The sequence below is a fragment of the Protopterus annectens genome, chromosome 1.part1 (genome assembly GCF_019279795.1).
Source record: "Protopterus annectens isolate FY-2018-M chromosome 1.part1, PAN1.0, whole genome shotgun sequence".
NCBI classification, from domain to species: domain Eukaryota; kingdom Metazoa; phylum Chordata; order Ceratodontiformes; family Protopteridae; genus Protopterus; species Protopterus annectens.
In genome coordinates, this window is record NC_056726.1 from 1025333922 (window position 1) to 1025353391 (window position 19470).

The 19470-nt window shown below is 37.6% G+C and overlaps 1 protein-coding gene across 1 annotated transcript in view; it reads left to right on the top strand.

The window, feature by feature from the left end:
• LOC122808787 overlaps positions 1-19470 on the top strand; it is a 735783-nt gene that overhangs the window by 284322 nt on the left and 431991 nt on the right. The window contains exon 4 of the mRNA XM_044079826.1: positions 12282-12575. Within this exon, the coding sequence (XP_043935761.1) occupies positions 12282-12575 (294 nt within the window). The remainder of the gene's footprint in view (positions 1-12281; positions 12576-19470) is intronic.

Genomic DNA, 19470 nt, shown 5'->3' on the forward strand with positions numbered 1-19470 from the left:
GGTGAGTGGGACGTCAGTGTGCCTGCCGATAGAGTCACCTATTACAAGTGTATCAGGTGTGTTGTTTAGTCTTAAGGGCTGTGACTGTTCGGCACACTGGCTTTGTGAGATATGTGTTGCACGTGTTTTGTTTTGGGGTAGCGGCTGCTTGGGTGTCTGCTTTGGAGGTCTCTGCTTTTTTGAAAGGTATAAAAAAGAAATATGGACATGACAATGAAAAAGAGATCTGATACGGTGCAATATTTATGCAAAGGAGAAAGCAAAACTAATAAATACAAAAAATAAATAAATAAAAATAGCTCCAAGTATAATTGAAGAGAAATACAGGCAGTGGCACCCAGTTATGGAAATGTTCACAGTACAAAAAGTAAAAGCACAAAGACAGAATGTAGAACAGAAAATGAATAAGGTAGAAGTTAAACAAATAGAAGCAGAATTATGGAATACCTGCAAGTGAAGGATTTAGTGTAGAAAGTGTAATACAAGTCACAACATTATGGAAAAATGAGTCCCCAGATTAAGAAGAAACAGGTGGAGTGCGAGACATCTGAATAGGAAATATGGACATGGGCTAGGAAAAAGAGATTTGATACAGTGTAATATTTATGCAAAGAGAAAGAAAAACTAATCAATAGAAAAAAGCAGCACCAAAGATATTTAAAAATAAATACACACAAAGGCACTCACGTGTGGAAAATTTCACAATACAAAAATGAGAGAACAAAGGAGGAAAGAAGAAAAGTGTATTAGCAATGGAGAATTTAAAGAAATAAAGGTTGAAGTTATGGATTACTTGTAAAGTGAAGGATTTTGTATAGAAAATTCAACTCTGGTAACATCAAAGTGTGATGGAACAGTGATTCCCCAGATTATTGAGAAACAAGTGGAATGTGAAGCACATGATCATATGCCACATGATGACAGGTGGAATGGGAAGCACATGATCACATGCCACATGATGATGACAGGTGGCATGGGAAGCACATGATCACATGCCACATGATGATGCTCTGGGGCCTTCAGTAGTAAACCAGTAGAAAGGTTCACATGGAGCTGCACAGCAAGGGAAGGAGCAGGAAGCAGTGGCAACTCTGATGCAGGCAAAGTTGTGAGTATAGAAATATAACACATAGAATGTTTAACACTACTGTTGTATAGCAGAGAAAGAAGAGTAGGGCAACACTGGAGATCAATAAGTTTATAGTTAAATCGATACGGGATCAGAAGCAGGAGTAACTGAGGATGAGTTTCAAATGGCATTAACAGACATTAATGAGAGTAGTGTTTCAGGTCTAGTAGTTTGGGGTATATTGTTTTATAATGAACTAAGTAAAGAAGAAGATGGATCATTAATAAAGGTAATGAATAAATGGCTGGATGAACAACTAATATGGCATATGTGAAGGAGCCATTAATATTACATAGAAAAACAGGTAAAAGGAGACTGATTATATCAGGGAGTTCAAATTACATGTTTATGAAGATTTTGCAGAAAAAGTAATAAAATGATATAAGAGGTTATATATTTACTTATTTATTTACCACCTATTACCTCAGTAACTACACTGGTATGAGAACCCCTTTCAGGCACAACACATACCAAAAGATGTTATAAAAAAACAGTAAAGGCATAAGTTTATAAAACTGATTATGGCAGATGAATCAAACAAAACAGTACAGCTTACAAAAGGATATAAGCATTAATTTTGCAACAAAACACTCATCTTTGGAAGTGTAATATAGATCTATAAGACAATAGGCGGAGTAGAACATAATATGTACATCAGACAGATGAAAGATAACTGGATTAGTAAACTATGGAATTGTAGTCATATAAGGTTTGAGTAATAAGAGCATGCAGGCATTTACATGTATACACAGTCATTCTATACCTTTCACCCAAAGGTTATTATGAGGGCAAGTGTGGAATAAAGGGAAGACAAGTAAGTTTTATATTAGGAAGAATTAATAAAATGAAAAAATTACAAGTGAGGCAAAGGACTATAGAGTAGTAGCCTGTGCAGGAACTAAGGTGTTTGATACAATAGAATATACCTTTATAAGGGAAATCTTAAAAGCATATGGGAAAAAATAGAAAAAACAGTATCGGAAATGGTGTATGAATACACTTGGCATTAAGCATTAATAGACAGATTTCCAGGGGAGAGTTTTTAAACTGCAGTGGTTTGTGAAACTACATTGTCCAGTGAGTGGGATGTTATTTTAAATAGTAATGAGTGTAGAAAGTATGAATTTTAAAAGTGTTGTGGAACTGCAAAGTAGTAACTTAATGGATGTGTGAAGATCCCATTGAGTTTGCTATATGCAGATGATTTTGTTCTAATTACAAAAATAAAATATATGTGAAAGATATGCTAATGAAAGAGGAGGAGAAGTTAAATGGAGTAGGACTGGCATTAAATAAAGAAAAAATAATGACTTAGTAACAGACTTAAGCCTGGACCAGCTTATTTTTCAGTGAAGGAGATAAATGTATTAGCATACATTTTGTAAAACATGACAGATGATATAGAAAAGCAATGAAAGAATTTGTTTCAACAAATTACATTTTTTGTCAGGGATATGTAAATTATCTCAGATGACAATAATTATATAGGAACTCTCCATATAATCGGACATTCATAATCTTGAATGTGTTTAACAAAGGCAGAAGTGATTGTAACTCATTTGATTGTTTCTGCCATTGTTCATTTCATACAAGATGGATGGTGCAGTGGTGCAGTGGTTGAGTTGTTGCCTCATAGCAAGAGGTTCTCTGGTTCAATTCTCAGTTAGGGTGTCTTTTGTGAGGAGTCTGCATTTCCTCCCTGCGTTCATGTGGGTTTCCTCCTGGTGCTCTGGTTTTCTCCCACATTGCAAATACATGCATCTGGAGTGTTTCTCCCTGGGCATCCACTGAAAATGTGTGTCCTGCGTACATATACGTGAAATTCTATCAACCTGCCTTCTTATTATACCATTGAATGTTTGCCTTGGATGCATCCGTATATGTATGCAGGATACACATTTTGAACAAGAAATAAACGAGTTAGAGAGTAAACTTTGTAGAAGAGGATACAATGAAAATAGAGTTAAAGATGTTATTACTAAGAGTAAGCAACACAGAAGTAATAGAACTAGAACTTGGTTTTCCCATAGACAACATGATGGCACACCTGTTCAGTCTAGGGCATCACAGATGGATAATGTGAGGCTAATGTTAACATATAGTAATAACATAGGGGGAATATGTGATATAATAAAACAGAATTGGAATGTTTTGCTGACAGATGAAAAAATAGCCAAGGTAGTGGGAGAAAAAAACGCTTTTGGCTTTAGAAGAAATAAAAATCTGAAGTCTTTATTATGTCATGAAGGGAAGATAGAAAAAAAGTAGGAATAATTTTTCACAATGTGCTAGTACACGAAGGTGCAGAAACTGCAAAGCATGTGAATACATTGTGGAGGCAGAATCCTATGTACACCCTGTATCAGAAAAACAATATTGTTTTGATTTGTATGCAGATTGTAGAACAAAGAATGTGGTTTACTTGGCTGTCGGTCAGGACTGCAGATCATTCTATGTAGGAAAAACTAACTGCATACTGAAAAACAGATTTTTTTAAAACATGAACATAATGCATTTTTCCAGCACATTTCTAAGTATGAAAATCATAAATTTAAGTTTATGGTTATACAATGTGTAAATAAAAACAAAAGGGGAGGTGACTTGATCAATGAGACAGAGTAGAATGAAACTAAATGGACCATTGAGCTAGGAGCATACAAAACCCAATGTTTAAATGGGGTTATACCTTTAAGACCTGCACTAAAGAAAAGGAGGGTGTGGTACTGAATGTTAACTGAAGAGCTATATAAAAACTGGTGTTTCATTTGAGTTTTGTATCTGAAGAAGGGCTTGGTCCTGAAAGCGCTAATTCCTGTGTTTTTAATTGTGTTTTAAATAAAAGTTTTGAAGCTATTCAGCGTGGGGGTCAGTACCTGCTTTTTTCTTCTTTTCTTTGGAATTTTCGTGGGCAGGCAGCTTTTGGTGGAGTATCTACAGTTGTTTTTGGTTTAGATTCATAGGATGATATGTACTTACTGGGGCCATAACAGCAGATGCCTGACTAGATCACTGCTATAGTATATGTACCCAGCTTCCTTCCCTGATAGATTCATAGGATCATAAGTACTTACTGGGCCCATAAGAGCAGAAGTCTGACTAGATCACTGCTTTAGTATATGAACCCAGCCTCCTTCTCTGATAGATTCCTAGGATCATAGGTACTTTCTAGGCCCATAACAGCAGATGTCTGACTAGATCACTGCTATAGTATATGTACCCATCCTCCTTCCCTGATAGATTCCTAGGATCATAGGTACTTACTAGGCCCATAACAGCAGATGTCTGACTATATAACTGCTTTAGTATATGTACCCAGCCTCCCTCCCTGACAGATTCATATGATCCCCAGGTACATACTAGGCTATTAATACATGAGGATCTTAGGAAGCCCAGCCCTGAATTCCCATGACAATTATTTGCCCTTGTAGTTTGCAATATAAATCTATAAAGTCAGTCCCTATAAATATATGTCGGGTACTTAACATGTCTCTCCTGTCCATGAGGGTTATTGGTACTATACCAGGTTGAGTTTGTGGTTACCCATTCATTTGTCCAAGTTACATCAGAATAGCGTAAACAAGGTACTCTGCATCACATGGAGCGAAAACTGGTTCCATATTCACTGTACTATCTGTGATACATACATATCCTAATAGCATGTTCTGTTAATCTTGCAAAAGAGGTTGAGGTCCCTTGAGCAAGAGTTTGATATCATTAGACTACCAAATGTGTAATAGGTCTGACAGAACAGGGTATGTTGAGGGTCTCTTCATGTGGTAGAGGTCACTTCTCTTTAACTTGTATGATACAGAGAAGGGATACAAAGCTCTGGGCAGTCAACACAGTTTTTATGATTTATGCACTACATTTTGTTACTGAGGAAGCATAGTGGTTATTTCAGCTTTGACAAGTATTTGGACAGGTACATACTACAAGGGATATTATTCAAAATGATCGGCCTAATGAGTGTCTAGGACAGAGGAATAAGTATGCCCCTGGATCTGGATGCCACAGCCCTTGAAATAAACTATATGATGAAAAATGACTTACTTACAATAGTGCATACTTGGTAATAAATGACAGTTCATTGTCAAAATAGTGTTCCAGATTTCCAACTAAAGCATCACTTTTCAAGGAGGGTATTATTTATTTATTTATTTAAATTTGTTGACCGGGAGTGTCCGACTGGACGTGGGTCCATTTTCAGCGGAGGCCCGGAGAGAAAAGCTCCACAGTAAAATAAACAGACAGTAGTTACATTGGATTACATAGTGATTAACAATGATTACAACATATTTACAGATGAAGAACATAGTACATCAGTAGACAACTAGAATCTTTATCTGTGAAGTACATAACAGGCATTAACAAATGTAACAATGAGAAGTTCCTGCTAAAGACTCCTCCATCTTTGGAATATTCTCCCTCTCCATGTCCATTAGAGTACCTCACTAGCCCTCTATAAGAAGAATCTGGACAACTGGATGGGAGACAGAAAATGCACCCCTGGAACCTCACCTTTGTCCTTACTGGACAGAGGAAACTGGTGCTGACCTTGTGGGAACATGGGCAAAATTCTTGGCTAGGCTTATAATAGTCTCTGGGCCAATAGCCTAGTATCATCTTATGAACCTATGAACCTATGGTGGTATCCCACAATCCTATTGGAACTGGGAGGAATAAGTTATTAAGTATGAAAATTCCATACTTATTAGCCAAGAATAATTTAAGCTGGATGCACCTACTCTGTAAAAGCCCATGTCTAGATGTTTAGTGTGGGCAAGTTGAGAGGTTTACTAATACCAGACAATGAAACCTTATAATTAGCACAAAGTACGGCCTCTGGGATGCTCCGTTTAAGTACTTTAATCAGAGTCATGCAATGAGCTATTTCCCCAAAGTCTGTGGGACAGCCTTACTGATGCCCATACATAGAGGCGGTTCAAACTACTGAACCTGGTATTTATTGACCTAATAGTCATAGCAGCCTTATTTACAAAGCAGGGAATATATCATTTCTGACCTCAGAAGTCTCTACACTAATAATTTCATAGTCATGGGTCCACATCAATCTGAATTTGTCAAAGGAAGGTCATGCCTTCTTGCCCTTGTAAATTTCTCTGAAAAGGTAGTTCATGTAGTTGATGTTGGTCATGTGGTGCACATGGCATATCTGTATCTGATCAAAGCACTCAAGACTGTTCCCACAAAGGCTTTTTTAACAAATGGGTAAATAAAATCTATATTTTGTAGGTCAAGTAGCAAATTGGTTGTCATTAAAGTTAAAGATTTCACCATAGTAAGTATAAATGTCAGAAATGTAGTTATTTAACACTGTGTGTTGGGTCATATTATGTTCTACATTTATGTTTCTAATCTATAAGCTAATATCCTAGGTCTATATTTAATGAAACTGGTGACTATAATCTAGGTGGTTGTTATTCAATTAGCACTGGTGAGAAGGTACCCCTGAATAAGATGGACTGGGCAAACAACTGGTGCAAGGACAACGGCCTCAATGTTAACTGACAACAATTGTAGTATATTCCACATTTATAAAATAAATAATTCCTCATCATAATAAATAGATGAGACATTCCTTAATAATGGTATTCTCATTAGAGATCTAAGTATCCTTGTGAGAGACTTTTTGTCATTTGATCGTAAAGCCTCCACTGTAGTTAGAAAATCATTTTATCTAGTTGAACTAATAACTAAGACCATGTTTTTCCAGAATGTTATCAGTCGTCCACTGTATTCTTCTCTGATCAGCCCCTCTATTAAATGTAATGCCCTTGAGTCATTAATCTCCTAGTTTACAGTACCTATTAAAACATATCACCGAACTTGAGGGAGGCCTCAGATGTTCCTAACAAAAAAAGTCACAGGCTTCAAGTCCCTTAGCTAGCCAGAGAGATTTGCCACCATCTCTCTCTATAGTCTTTTTCCTGTAGACTCCTTTAAGATGATCAATGTTTGGCAGTTTGGACTATAAAAGACCCAACACTTCTAGAAGTATTGTATCATAAGTTACCACCATGCCTTTTATTGCATTTTTATTGCCAAGACTTGAACCTAGGACCCTGTACACTACAGTCAGAGCAACATACCACTATGCCAAATCTGCAGGTTTTTTTATTGAACTACCTTATCCTCAAATACTCATACAAAGGACCTCCATCTCCATAGAACAAATTTTTAGGACATATTGGCACAACTAGTAATCCTAATATATTCTACCTTTAAAATAAACTGCTCCTACATATTAAGCAAAGAAGCGCCTTATCTACACTGATGACTCATCTAGAAAATTAGATGGAAACTCACAAATTCTCTCTCTAGACCTTTCTTGCATGAGTCTTCTTGAGGCAGAAAGTATTTCTTCATTTTGATTGTTCAAGGCTAGTTTATTAATGGTCTGATGATTGATTGCCCAGTATCTATCTATGAAACTATAGACAAAATGGTGATGCATATTTTCTGGTCTCAACAGATCATTTGTCTTCCTCAGACTATGATGTGATAGCAAGAGGGACTGAGAGATGCAGGAGTTATAAATAAACCATTTATTTCTAGGAAGAAAAAAAGGTTGAATAACACAAGACTACAAGATGAGTGCGTCACTTCTGATTATTTTCTGTCGGTAAACATCCTGTCTAATGGCCACAGTACTGATTTATATAGAAAATCATAGCTGCTTGCAATAGTAATGTCTTTCGACCCAGTTAAGGGTCACCACAGCAGAATGCTGGTCCATGGTTAGGATTGGCAGTAGATTTTTATGGTGCTGAGATACCAGCCCGACATCCTGCCTTCAACAAAGGCACACCCATTCACACACGCACCTACCTGCATGTCTTTAAATGTCACTCAACCATGGGGAGGACATGCAGACTCCACACAGAAGGCACTCCAGCCGAGAATCGAACTTCTTGCTGTGAGGCGACAATGCTAACCGCTGCACCACCGCGGCCCTCATAGCTGCTTGCGATATCTATCTTAAAGTGAATTGGCTAGGTTCTGAGCAAGTGTAAGTAACAAATCTTTGAGTTGGATATAACCTCATTACCATATACAATACCAAACTACATATGTTTTGGTGCAGAACGCATGTTACTTTTGCATTTTATTTTGCGATAAGTGTGGTCCCCTGGATTTTTTTCTCTGAGTAGAAAAATCCTTGCCATGGCATTATGAGTTTAATTGTAAAATAAATATGCTTCTGAAAGTGATTGATAAATTGTATTATACTTATGTCAAGGGTTTGGAGATACTGAATGGCTACCGTTACATAATATAAACAAAAAGCTATTTTGTATGTACCTTGGTTATTGTTTCTTCTATATTAACACGTTGTTAACTAGTAGTATGCTTGTGTTGGATGGTAATAAATGCCATTATTATGAGATTAGGTTATGTGGAAGGTAACTGGTCATTTATAATCACTTGGATTCAACTTAAATCTAGGGGGGCAGTATCTTTTGGAGAAAGCTCTGTTGTCTAAGGATGATTTCAGGTCAAGAGATTGTTCTGGGTCAAAATAACTGATCTTTAAATGCTCAAAGACAGTTGATATGCATGAAATGCAATACTTATCTTTTGTTTACCTGTTTGTGAATAGTCAGCCATGTTACAGGGGGCTTTATGATGATATAAGGTGATGGTATATAAGGTGATGGTATCTGTAAAACAAAGGGAAAAGCATGTAAAACACTATCCTGTGTGCCAAGCAATGCTAGCCATGATGAATCCATGTTATACTGTATATCGTAGCATATGGTTTAAAAATGGCTGCCATCATTCATCACACCATGTAGATATCCTGCCTATCAACATGACATGGCTCCTTCAAAATGGAGCAAGTGACTCCAGAAGTCCCTACTATGGAGGGGGTTCTCCAAGTGCAGGTCAGTGTTTGTGAACCATGACCTCCACTGGAATAGTAGGACCGAACTCCACAGAAAACAGGCAAGTTCAATTTCCTCACTAGGTGCCAATACATGTCTGATATTTATTTATTTATTTATTTATTTATTTATTTATTTATATTTGTTGACTGGGAGTGTCCGACTGGACGTAGGTCCATCTTCAGCGGAGGCCCGGGGAGAAAAGCTTCACAGTTAAAATAAACAGACAGTAGTTACACTGGATTACATAGCGATTAACAATTTACATAGCAATTACTTACAACATATTTACAGATGAAGAACATAGTACATCAGTAGACAACTAGAATCTTTATCTGTGAAGTACATAACAGACATTAACAAATGTTAAAATAAGAAGTTCCTGCTGTATAAGTACTAGGCTTATGAGCATCTGAGCTTGCTATAATCAAGGTAGTTAGTGGAGTGGAAAGAAAGGTAGTGGTTGGATGGGGTGGGTGATATTAGAGTGGGAGTTGCAAGGGCATAGCCAGCATGTTTTTAGGTGTGCTTTTAGTAAAGTTTTGAAGTGGGTGAATGATGGTATGGAGGTAATTGTGGGTGGGAGGGAGTTCCATAATTTGGCTATGGTGCAAGATAATAGTGCTTCACCAGCAGAGTTATTGGCTTTAGTGATCTGCAAGTGATTTTTGTTGCTGGATCTTAGTGGTCTGGTGGTGTGATAGGGTTGGAGTAGATTCTGGAGGGATGGGACATTTAGTGGATGGTTTACTAGTTTGTGGGCGAGTGAGAGTTAATACCATTGAAAGAGGTGAGGGAGTTCAAGCCAACCCAGTTCAGCAAGTGAGAGACAGTAGTGACTACAGTAGGATGCCCTTGTGGTGAATTTGGCAATTTTGTTGTAGCAGGTCTCTAGCTTGTTTAGATCGCATTGCCTTAGGTTGGTATATATTGGAGAGGCATAAAGTAGGGTGGAGATAAGGTGGGAATTTGCTATTGAAATCTTTGCTGCTTTGGTGAGAAGATGCTTATTTCTGTATAATGCTCCTAGTTTTTTGTGGACTTTTTTTATGGTCATGGATATGTGAATGTCAAATTTTAGTTTATTGTCTATTTCCACTCCTAGCAATTTGGTGTGTTCAGTTGGGTATATGGTGGTGTTGTCTTTTGCTGTGATGTTAAAGTGAGAGTTGTTTTGAGTATGTTTGGTGGGTTGGAAGATGAGTAGTTTAGTTTTGTTTGGGTTGAGTATTAATTGGGCATCGGATAACCAAGTTTCAACAGAGGAAAAGGCTTCCTGTGTGACTTTTTGCAGTTTGGGTAGGGACTGAGCTGAGCAGATGATGGTCGAGTCATCTGCGTATTGTATGAGTGTGCCATGTGTGGTGGCAGAGGCTAGATTATTTGTGAAAACAGAGAAGAGTAGGCGTCCAAGGATGGATCCTTGGGGAACCCCTATGGAAACAGGTAGTTGGGGAGGTATGTCATTCTGCCATACAATGGATTGTTGGCGGTCAGACAGGTAACTCTGAAACCAGTTGGTGACTGATTGTGAGAAGGATAAGTTATTGAGGACAGAGATAAGTTGTTTGTGTGGGACCATGTCAAATGCTTTAGATAGGTCTAGGAAAGTAGCAGAGGAGAGATAGCCATTGTTTTTATGCTGAAGGATAGTGTTAGTAAAGGAGAGTAAGGCAGTGGTGGTGCTATGGTTTGGTCGGAAACCATGCTAAGTATTGGAAAGGAGGTTGTTAGTAAGGAGGTAGTCTGAGACCTGAGAGTGTATGCATGTCTCTAGTATTTCGGAGAGTGGAGAGAGAATAGCTATGGGGTGGTAATTGGTTAGTTCTGTGGAGGGTCCACCTTTGTGGAGAGGAATTATATGTGATACATTCCACAGTGTGGGAACATAACTTTCTGACAGAGATTGGTTAATAAAGATGGATACTGGGTAGGCCAGAGCATCAGCTGCGATTTGTAGGTATTCACTTGGGAGATTGTCTGCTGCTAATTTTGTGGGTTTAAGTTTAGTTAAGAGTTCTTTTATGTTGGAGGATATGCTGGAGATTATAAGAAGGCATTCATTCAAACCTTTGGAAGTCTTATTCATTCCCAACCCTACAGCAAGAACTTCTACAATATTTATTCTTTAATTACTATGGTTTAGGACAATCATTGCAGAGGACCATGCTCAATGTTTGTAAAGTTCCTTTTGTCAGAGTGATGCAGTTATTTTGATGCTTGGTTCTGGGAATTAACTAGAATCTTTCCGTATAAAAATGTGACATGATATACATTCTTCCTGTCTCTTGTTACACTGTTTCTAATCACCCTATCTTATTTAACATATATTTCTCTTTCAGTGCTTTCTTACCTTCATTTGTCTTAGCCATTTGGGCACATCTCTGTTTCATAACTTTCACTGTATTGTCTCTTTTCTGTAATTGTACTTTACTTTCTCCATCATTCTCACTTTTCTTTCTACACTGTTCCTTTCCTTTGACCTCATTTTACCTTTTGCCCATAGGATCATAGGATCATAAGAGATTACTAAGCTATCGACCCGGAGGTCATTTTTAGTTTAACAGTTTCATCACAACGTAATACCATTAAAATGATAGTATCCAAGATTGCATTTAGTAAGGACCATGTCCAGGAGGGTTCTGGGTGCTATCCCTGGTAGGAATTTATGGTACCTCATATCATAGAAGTGCTCTGTTTCACATGAATTGGTAGCCTGTTCCAAGAATGTGGCAGTTTCTGGGAGATAAATCTGTCCCTGCAGCATGTCCTATTTAAGTCACAGGCCATATTTAGGTCCACGGAAAGGGTAGTCCTAGTCCCATTTGATTTAGTGATGTGCAGCAAATTTATTAGGTTTGGGTCTTGGATTGCTCTGTAGGTCAGTCATACGTGTCCCCCCTAAGAAGTCTATATGACACAGAGTATAGTGCTTTCCAACTTCTACCCATATCTCATCGCTATGTGTTTTTCAGTTGCTGGGATGCTTTTGTATTTTGTTATTTTTTATATATATTTTAGTATCTAATGGAGCTTTTCTCTACAAGCCTTATTCTGAAAAGGGGCTTCCCCCATTCATACCATACCAGTCAACACATTGTAAGTAAACAAACAAACAAACTGTTGTAGATGTTTGACTTTCTGTAATTGGCAGTAAATTGCATTGAAATGTTCATTGATATTGACATGTTGATGCAATTCTGCTACTACAGTAATTTTCTCTCCTCTGTTTATATTACATGCAGGAATTGAAGAAAGGCCACATCTAGAAGTGATACCCTGGCTGGTGAGATATCGCATCGGGAGTAAAGTGACCCTGCAATGCAGCAGCAGTACGGGCACTACGTACACACAGTGCTGGTTCTTAAAACATTATGAACAATTGATACTACATCATTCAAAAACCCCCACTGAGTCTAAGTTTCATTATGAGATTGGAAATGTTAAAATCCGTGATGGAGAACACTACTCCTGTATGTGCTACACTGCACAGCATCAGATTACAATGGAAAGTAGAAGTATTAAACTAAACGTCCACGGTAAGATCACAGTGAAACAGCACTACATTCTCCTGATGCTTTGTGATTCTGATAAGTATATGTTCCTTGTTATAAGCAAAGGTGACAACTGCATATACAGCTCGGTGTAACTAGAGATATGGCTTAAGTGGTTAACTGTGTGACTTGAAAGCTCTGATGATTTATCCAGGCTATGAAGAAAATCAGGTGATATTGGAGTGTAAAATAAGAATTTTATAAAGTAATGAACTAGTGAAGAATTATTTTCAGAAAGTATAGGATATAGTCCAATATAATGAATGGATATCATGTGGTAAACTAGCAACTGATGTAAGCATGTACCTTTTGGCTACTGAGCCTTAAGTAGTTAGCTGCCAAAACAAACAACTAAATAAATAAATAAATAAAATAGGCTTTTGACTCAGAATGATGACAGTCAATTTTAAATTTGTTCTTCATTACATTTACTATTTATTTATTTAACATTTGTTTACCAGGAAAGTCCGACTGGACACAGGTCTTTTTTCAGTGGAGGCCAAGGGAGAAAAGTTCTATGAGTAACAGTAAATTTTAATGCACAGATTACAGTAATCAATATAAAGTAAACAAAATGTAGTATACATAAGAAAATACAAACGTGTTACATCATGACAACAAAACCTAAGCTTTGAACTTAGCTAGTACTATTTGTAAAGTATGCCTTATGTGAAGATATAAGGTTAAGACAGGCCAGTAGGAATAAAAGATTAAACACAGGGGAAGAAGTTGGATATGGTTGGGGTATACTGAGCATTCACAAGAGGTTAATATAGGAACATAGCCACTTATTTTTTAGATAAACTTTAAGTGATGGCTTAAAGTGGTTAGTCGATAAGACTGAGTGAATGGAGTTAGGAAGGGAGTTCCATATACGAGATATATAGCTGGAAAATAAAGATTCTCCTGCAGTTTTGTTGGCCTTGGAGACAGTGAGTAAGTTCTTATTGTTAGAGTGAAGTGGCCTGCTGGAACTGTAAGGAAGGATGAGATTTTGCAGTGCACAGATTCTGGTTGGTTATGTTACGATTTTGTGAGTTAGAGAGAGTTGGTTGTAAAGAATAATGTTGGAAGTTCAAGCCAGTCTAGTATCCTTAAAGCTGTACAATGATGTGTTCTATATGGGCAGTCAGATGCAAACTTAGCAATTTTGTTATAACATGCTTCTACTATAGAGAGAATTGTTTTCCTAAGATTAGTTAAAATTGGAGAGCCATATAGTAGAGTGGAGAACAGATGGGTTTGTGCTAATGTAATTGTTGCCATTTTGGTCAGGAATCTTTTGTGCCTATATAGACTTCATAGTTTCTTACGGACATTTTTATTGTTAGGGAGACATGTAAGTCAAATTTTAGGTTATTGTCTATTTCCTCTCCAAGAAGCTTTATATGGGTTGTCAGGAAGATGACAGTATTGTCTTTGGCTATTATGTTAAATGGTGGGCATGAGAGAGATGTCTTGTTAGTTGGAAGAGTAATAATTTAAAAACAACAACTTCACGAACTATGTATCCAAGGAACACAGCAAAGGAAGCAGCAACCAGTTGAAAGAATAAAAAAAAAACTATTTAATCCTCGTTACTGTTTGAACCACATAATAATTTAGTTTTGTTTGGGTTCAGGATTAGATGGGCATTGGCTAACCATGTTTCAACAGAAGTGAAAGATTCCTGTGTTTGAGAATGAAGAGCTGATGGAGAAGTGTCAGCACAAATAAGTGTTGAATCATCTGCATACTGTATTATAGAACCATGTGTAGTAGCTGTGCGTAGATTATTCGTCACAGATACGTGTTGAATCATCTGCATACTGTATTATAGAACCATGTGGAGTAGCTGTGTGTAGATTATTAGTCACAGATAAGTGTTGAATCATCTGCATACTGTATTATAGAACCATGTGGAGTAGGTGTGTGTAGATTATTAGTCACAGATAAGTGTTGAATCATCTGCAGACTGTGTTATAGAACCATGTGGAGTAGCTGTGTGTAGACTATTAGTCACAGATAAGTGTTGAATCATCTGCATACTGTATTATAGAACCATGTGGAGTAGCTGTGTGTAGACTATTAGTCACAGATAAGTGTTGAATCATCTGCATACTGTATTATAGAACCATGTGGAGTAGGTGTGTGTAGATTATTAGTCACAGATACGTGTTGAATCATCTGCATACTGTATTATAGAACCATGTGGAGTAGCTGTGTGTAGATTATTAGTCACAGATACGTGTTGAATCATCTGCAGACTGTATTATAGAACCATGTGGAGTAGCTGTGTGTAGATTATTAGTCACAGATACGTGTTGAATCATCTGCAGACTGTATTATAGAACCATGTGGAGTAGCTGTGTGTAGATTATTAGTCACAGATACATGTTGAATCATCTGCAGACTGTATTATAGAACCATGTGGAGTAGGTGTGTGTAGATTATTAGTAAAGAGGGAGAAAAGGAGAGGGGCCAAGATAGATACTTGGGGAACACCAATAAATAAAGGAAGGTGTTGAGATAGGTCACCCTGCCATAGAACAGATTGTTGACGGCCAGAGAAATAGTTATTAAACCAAGCTGTGGCAGATGGTGAGAAAGATAGTTCAGTTAGTATGTCTATTACTTTGGAATGGGAGACCATATAAAAAGCTTTTGATAGGTCTGGAAAGATGGTCGATACAAAGTTGTTGTTATTTCTGCAATGGTTTATGGTATTAGTGAAGGATAAGACAGTAGTGGTACTATGCGTTGAGCGAAACCCATGCTGAGTGTTTGAGAGAAGGTTATTTGTTAGTAAGAATTTCATGGCCTGGAGATGAATACACCTTCCGAGTAACTTAGAAAGAGGTGAAAGAGTAGCAATTGGACGATAGTTTGTCAGTTCTGTAGAAGGTCCCCTTTACAAAGTGGGATTACGTGGGAGAACTTTTGTGGCTTTTACTTCAGTTTGTAGTTGTGTTGCTTTTTCAGCTTGAGGCTTTCACACTACCAGTTTCTCATACCTCTAACTCACTATAGTATAAGTTATGGTGCTTTTCATTTCTATATCTCAAAAACTTTCAATACACATTTGTTTTTCTTATAAAAAAGTTAAGAACTTAGCAAGGCAGCTGGCAGCTGCAGTGTTAAATGCTGACAAAAATATGTAGATTTCAGGCACAAGTTGCAGGCTAGATTTACATAGCAAACTTGTTGCATCTTAACAAGACAAAACAGATGCCTTCTGGCTTACATACAATATATGGCTGTTAAACAGGAGTCACGCACTGACCTAACAATATACCAACCAATATTGTACCGTTGTAAAATCTGGGCAAAGACTATCACTTGTAGCAAAGCAGAAAAAAAATTAAAACATAGTTTACTGTCTCTCACGCATCCTTCCTTCCATTCTGTAAATTGCTTGCCTGGAGAGGGTTACAGTAGTAGAAACAAAACAATACTGACCAGACTTCTTTACCCCCCCCCCCAAATGTTTTCATCTCATCTCAGAAGATCTCAAGCCATTCCTAAGCCATTTGAAAGAATTAATCTCTCCAGCATGTCCGGGATCTGCCCTGGGATATCATTGCTATTGTATGTACCGTGTACACCTCCCACAAGAGGAGACCCAAGGGGTCCACAATATGTGCTCAAATTTGAATTTGCAATTCTGTAAATCAGAAAAGAAGATAATAGGGGAGGAGAAGTAAGGTCAGAACAGATTAAACTGAATATAGATGGATCAATAAACGTAGGACTGACAAAGCACCATAACTGAATGATGTGGTGAGTGTAAATACAGTGTTAAAGCAAGGAAGTGTGAGGAAGTGAATGCAGCTTGGGATTTATCATGTTATATACTTGTTACATAAAAATGGAACTGTGTTTGAAGAGAATCATTAGCTATACTCGAGGAAGTAATAACACAAAAGCTCAGAGAATCTTAATTTTTTATTAGTGTCTTGTTTGATTAAACATTTGTTTTCATGAGCCATTTGTGTTTTCTTGGATCTTGTGAGGGGGCTCAGGACTGATTAGCTGGAGTTATCAGTTTTCATTTTTTTCTGCTTTATTGGTTGCTATGCTTGTAGAACATGTCAGAGGTATGACCATTGCTCTTTTCAGCTGGTATGCTGAGTGAATTTAATTCATTATTAACAATAAGTGTGAACACTCTGTCACACAGCAATAATGAACGAGTAACAATGAATAATTCAATGGTTGGGGAGTGGTGTGAATACCTGGGGTCAGGGACCACTTGTAATGGCAACAGTTTAGATATCTGATACTGAGCTTGATACCAAAGGTTTTGCACATACTAAAATGCTAACATACAAGAGTAAATATCCCAGACATTTGAGATAATTGCAGAAGCTGCAATTAAAGTTGAGTAAAGAATATACGATGCTGATGAATCACTTTTTTTATGGACACTGAACATGAATTATTACTTAAAATGTGTGAATTAGAACGTTTCTTTATAGTTTCACATAACCCCACCAGCACAAGCTATTCTGTATAATAATTTGATAAATAAAATGACAGCCTTTGAAGGTCAACTCATAATTATAATTAAAAGAAAATGCAAACAGATATATGGGAGGCATTCAACTCAAAGACGAAGGAGCATAATCCAAAATCATCCAATGACACATGCATGCATTAACATAATGATACAAGGGAGATGAAAGCAGTAAATTGAGATGAACATATTACAGAATCTGATCCATTGCATATTCTCAATCTTCTACAAGCAGACCCAGCCCCTCTTCCTCAAGGAAGGCCAGGATCACAGAAAAGAAAACCAGAAGGAAGAGGAGGAAACATCCTGTAGTGTCAGAGCCCCATGAGGAGGAGCTGGTTAAGATAGTAAAACAAGCAGTGAAACCTCAGTCTATTTTCATCCTCCAAAGTAATGATGTTAAAGAGAAGAAATAATGGTGCTGGAGAAGGGTTTAACATTTATTCTGGTGAGCTACAGAAACAATGACTTTCTAACTGAGATTAGATTCTTTTTATGAATTTTCAGTTTAAGTCTTTTATTTCAAGAGCAAAGTGGGAATGCTAAGAGACAATTAAGAAAGACCAGAAAATGAGTACCAATAGACAACATTTGAAATGGCTTATGAGGATGGAATTAGGTAATTATTTGAACAGAATGTTTTTTTAATTTTGCAACATAAGAGAGTATGACATTGAAATATCTCCTTCAAAATGGCACTACAGTAACAAAAGGAGCAGATATTTGAGGGAGAGTTTGCAATGGACAAAATTTATCATACTGAAGCTGTGAATCATTTGTCAAATGACAAAGATATGAATGAAGAAATAAATTTAATTCACGTATCAATGTTAATAGGTAAGCAAGGTGCAGGGTTTGAGTCTCACAAGGGATAATTGGCTAGGTGTAAAAAATGGCTTGCAAGGGCAGTTATTTTAGTACTAATCTATGAACCTATGAAGTAAATATATATGTTGACAGTATGCATATGAATAACTTTATAAATGTGGATACAAAGATTTTTTGTGTACCATACCTAAAAATTCCTATGCACTCTGGTGTACTCAAAATAAACAAAAATAAAACATAAAGCCAATGGGATCCACTATCTGGAATGACATGGATGACAGGCCTTGATGCTTTGCCAGAGATTGCCTCCACCTGTCACCACTGGGAATCCAGATCCTGACCAAGGCTCTTGCTTTCCCCATTGTGCCTTTTTAGGCAATGTCTCAAAGACAAATCTTCCAACATAAAAGATCTGTCAAAAAGCAAATTGATGGTCGTGCTGCTTAACTCTAGGAGCTTTAACCTAAAAATGCACTCACTGGATGCTCTCCTTGCACTGGAAGATTCCTATGTCTGTGTGGTCATGGAAACATGGTTCAGGGCTGCAGAGAGCAGCCTTGCCTTACCAGGCTATACCTCATTCCACACATTTCGACCCCAAAATGAGGTCAGGAAAACTAAGGGTGGTGAAGTCTCTATTTTCATTAAGGTCAGGCACACCTCCAAACTGGTTTGCCAGCATGATGCACTGGAAGTACTTCAGGTGCAACCGACAGTTAGAAAGACACCCATCCAAGTTATAGCAAGCTATAGACTCCCCTCCATAATTCAGGACACCCACTCCTCTTACCTGGATCTACTTGACTCCATCAAGATACCCCTTAACACCCTGATCCTTGGTGACTTCAACTACCCTTTCATAGACTGGGTAAACTATTCCTACACTAATGTACTTGCCCAATGATTCCTTGACTTCATCAGTTCTAAAGCACTAGACCAGCTCATCTCATCCCCTACAAGGGGAGATAACCTTCTGGACTTGGTTCTCACTAACATGGGCGAATGCTGCACCACTCCCATACTATGGTCTTCCCTGGTGACATCAAATCATTAGTCTGTCTCCTTCAAAGTTTCTATCCCACACAACCCCCTCCCCCAGCTGTAATCAAGCTAAAAAACTTCTCAAAAGCCGACTACAACCTCCTAAGGGAGGGTATCAGTAGCTTCACACTATCGTCCCCCTCAGATGATGCAGACAACTAAACTGAGCAGTACTCCAATGCAGTATACAAGCACCTGTACAATTGCCATACCCAACAGAACTAAAACCTGCTCCTCAAGGAAAGACAAACCTGTCTCCTGGACATCCACTATCAACAGGCTTTACAACAAAAGGAAGAAACTGTTGTCTAAAGGTAAAAAACAACAAATTCCAAATTGGAAAAACTCCCTCCTTAGCCTTAACAAGCAAATTAGATCACTAGTGAAAACCTCCAAAGCCAATTATGAATCAAAACTATCAACCAAAACAAAGGGAAACCACAAAGCCTTCTTCAGTTATGTCAGGAACCTCCATGGTAAAGCCCAGGTTTGTTCCAAAGTAGTACTTAACGGTAC